We start from the raw sequence: 1,865 nt of genomic DNA, 5'->3' as shown, positions 1-1,865 counted from the left end.
CGGGAGGCAGAGGCAGGCGGATTTCTGAGTTCGAGGCCAGCCTGGTCTACAAAGTGAGCTCCAGGACAGCCAGGGCTACACAGAGAAACCCTGTCTCGTAAAAACCAAAAAAAAAAAAAAGTATAAAAGCAAGCTGACCCTATGAAAGTTTGCTCTTTACTTGACTGTTTTATTACTGTTTTTTAATTACCCTCCCTTGCTGGAAATAGTCACTGCACTGCTCTATCAGAAACTCGCTGTATATTAAGGAGCATTCTTGGAATACTTTGAAAGGTTAACGGACTCACCTTGCCAAGAAGAGCCCTGTTTTCATTTTGCTGCTACCACCACCCAGATAATGTCAAAGTTGCTTCTCCTCTGCCAACAATTGACAAGATTTCCCCTCTTAAAGCAAATCTCAAGAACCCGGGACATAAGGCCTATCACAGAATAGTCTTCGGAACAGAAGGGGAGGCCCGCTTACCTGCTGTACACTGGCAACTCTCATGTAGGAGTCCAGGACAATCAACAGAGGCACGTGGAAATTTTTATCTTCAAATAACTTGGAGGCTGGAAAAGAAGGGGAGCAAATGGGGGATGAAAACAAAGTCACAAACCACGGCATCCTTTCAATCTTCCCTGGATCTCAGCTCCTTCCTCCCTGAAGGAAAGGAGTGGGGTGCCCAAGATTAAGACTCAAGTGCAGGATAAAGTTTGCAGAGGAGGGAGGGGCTGCAGGCATTACCGCGGTCCGAGTAGGTGAACACCAGCATGTCCTCCAGGAGCTGAAGCAACGTCTCGATCTGCTTGCCTTCCTGGACATTATTCAGCCTGACTATCAACTTCTTCAGAGCCTCCTCCTCCTCTTCCTCTTCGCAGCCCTGACAGGCGCCACTGGCCATGGTGCAGCCGGCGGGGACTGCGGCGAGCTGGGACGGCTCCTGCTCTCCGAGCTGCTCCGCCGCCTCCGCTGCAGGCCCAGCCCTCGGTCCCCGGCCGCGCCCAGACGGTGACGGCGACCGCCCCTGCCCAGTCTCAGCCCGGCCTGCCCAGCCGCATCGCGCCGCTGGGAACTCCGCCGGGGAAAAGCGAAAGCCGCCACCCCGCCACTAAGAATAGCAAAGGGGCGTTGGGAAAGGAGGACACCGCCCAGTTGGCCCCTTTCAGGAAAGCGGTTTCTTTTAAGAGTTCCCCCTATAGGGAGAGGAGTAATTTGCTCCCCAAAGAATGCAGCATTTAACAATCAAAATCGGCCAGCTACATGGGCTTTAGGAGTTGTTTGCTTCTTGATTATCCTGAGCTCTGGTTGTGGTTGCCAAAAGGCCTCTCTCAACTGTTACGAGTTTGCAGGCAGGATCTGGGAGCTCTGATTCAGCTCACTGCTCTCAAGGATGGAACTCACAGCACAGTCAGTGAAGCTAAGGTTGGAAGAAACAGCCCTTAAACAGCATTCCTGGTTCGAACTAGTTATTAGTACTGCTGCCCGGACCTCTACAGTTAAAAGGGGTATTCTGAAAGCCGGGGCAACTGCTAATTCCAGCACCTGGGAGGTGAAGACAGGGACCAAAGAAATCGGGGGCCATCCTTGCTTCATACAAGTTCAAGGCCATCCTGGGCTATAAGAGCCTACCTAGAAAGAAGGAATGGGGGGAGGGGAGAAAGGGAAGGGAAAAGGAGAGGGAGGAAGAAGTAGAGGGAGAAGAGAGAGAGAGAGAGCAGGGGGAGAGGGGGAGGGGGAAGGAGAAGAGGTAAATGAAGAGCTGAAGCAGGAGAAGAAAGGGGAGGGGGCGGGGGAGAAGGGGACAGATCTGCAAGGCACTGTACTAAAGCATCCCTGTGAAGAAGATGTTGCATCCCCAAAAGAAAGCAAAAGAAAATGCTCAAGA

General features: G+C 52.2%; 1 protein-coding gene across 2 annotated transcripts in view; it reads right to left on the bottom strand.

Annotated features, from left to right (window-relative positions):
* The window catches only part of Lrrk2 (leucine rich repeat kinase 2), a 141,681-nt gene extending 140,409 nt beyond the window's left edge, over positions 1–1,272 (bottom strand). For both annotated transcript variants that reach the window (XM_029469790.1, XM_021183253.2), the window contains exons 1-2: positions 725–1,272; positions 464–549 (exon numbers count right to left, since the gene is read on the bottom strand). In XM_029469790.1, the coding sequence (XP_029325650.1) occupies positions 464–549; positions 725–881 (243 nt within the window). In that variant the 5' untranslated portion in view covers positions 882–1,272. The remainder of the gene's footprint in view (positions 1–463; positions 550–724) is intronic.
* Positions 1,273–1,865: the final 593 nt, after the last annotated feature.

This window comes from Mus caroli, chromosome 15, assembly GCF_900094665.2.
Source record: "Mus caroli chromosome 15, CAROLI_EIJ_v1.1, whole genome shotgun sequence".
Taxonomy (NCBI): Eukaryota; Metazoa; Chordata; class Mammalia; order Rodentia; family Muridae; genus Mus; species Mus caroli.
Note: the sequence above shows the minus strand (reverse complement) of the source record. Positions and strands in the feature narration are given on the sequence as shown.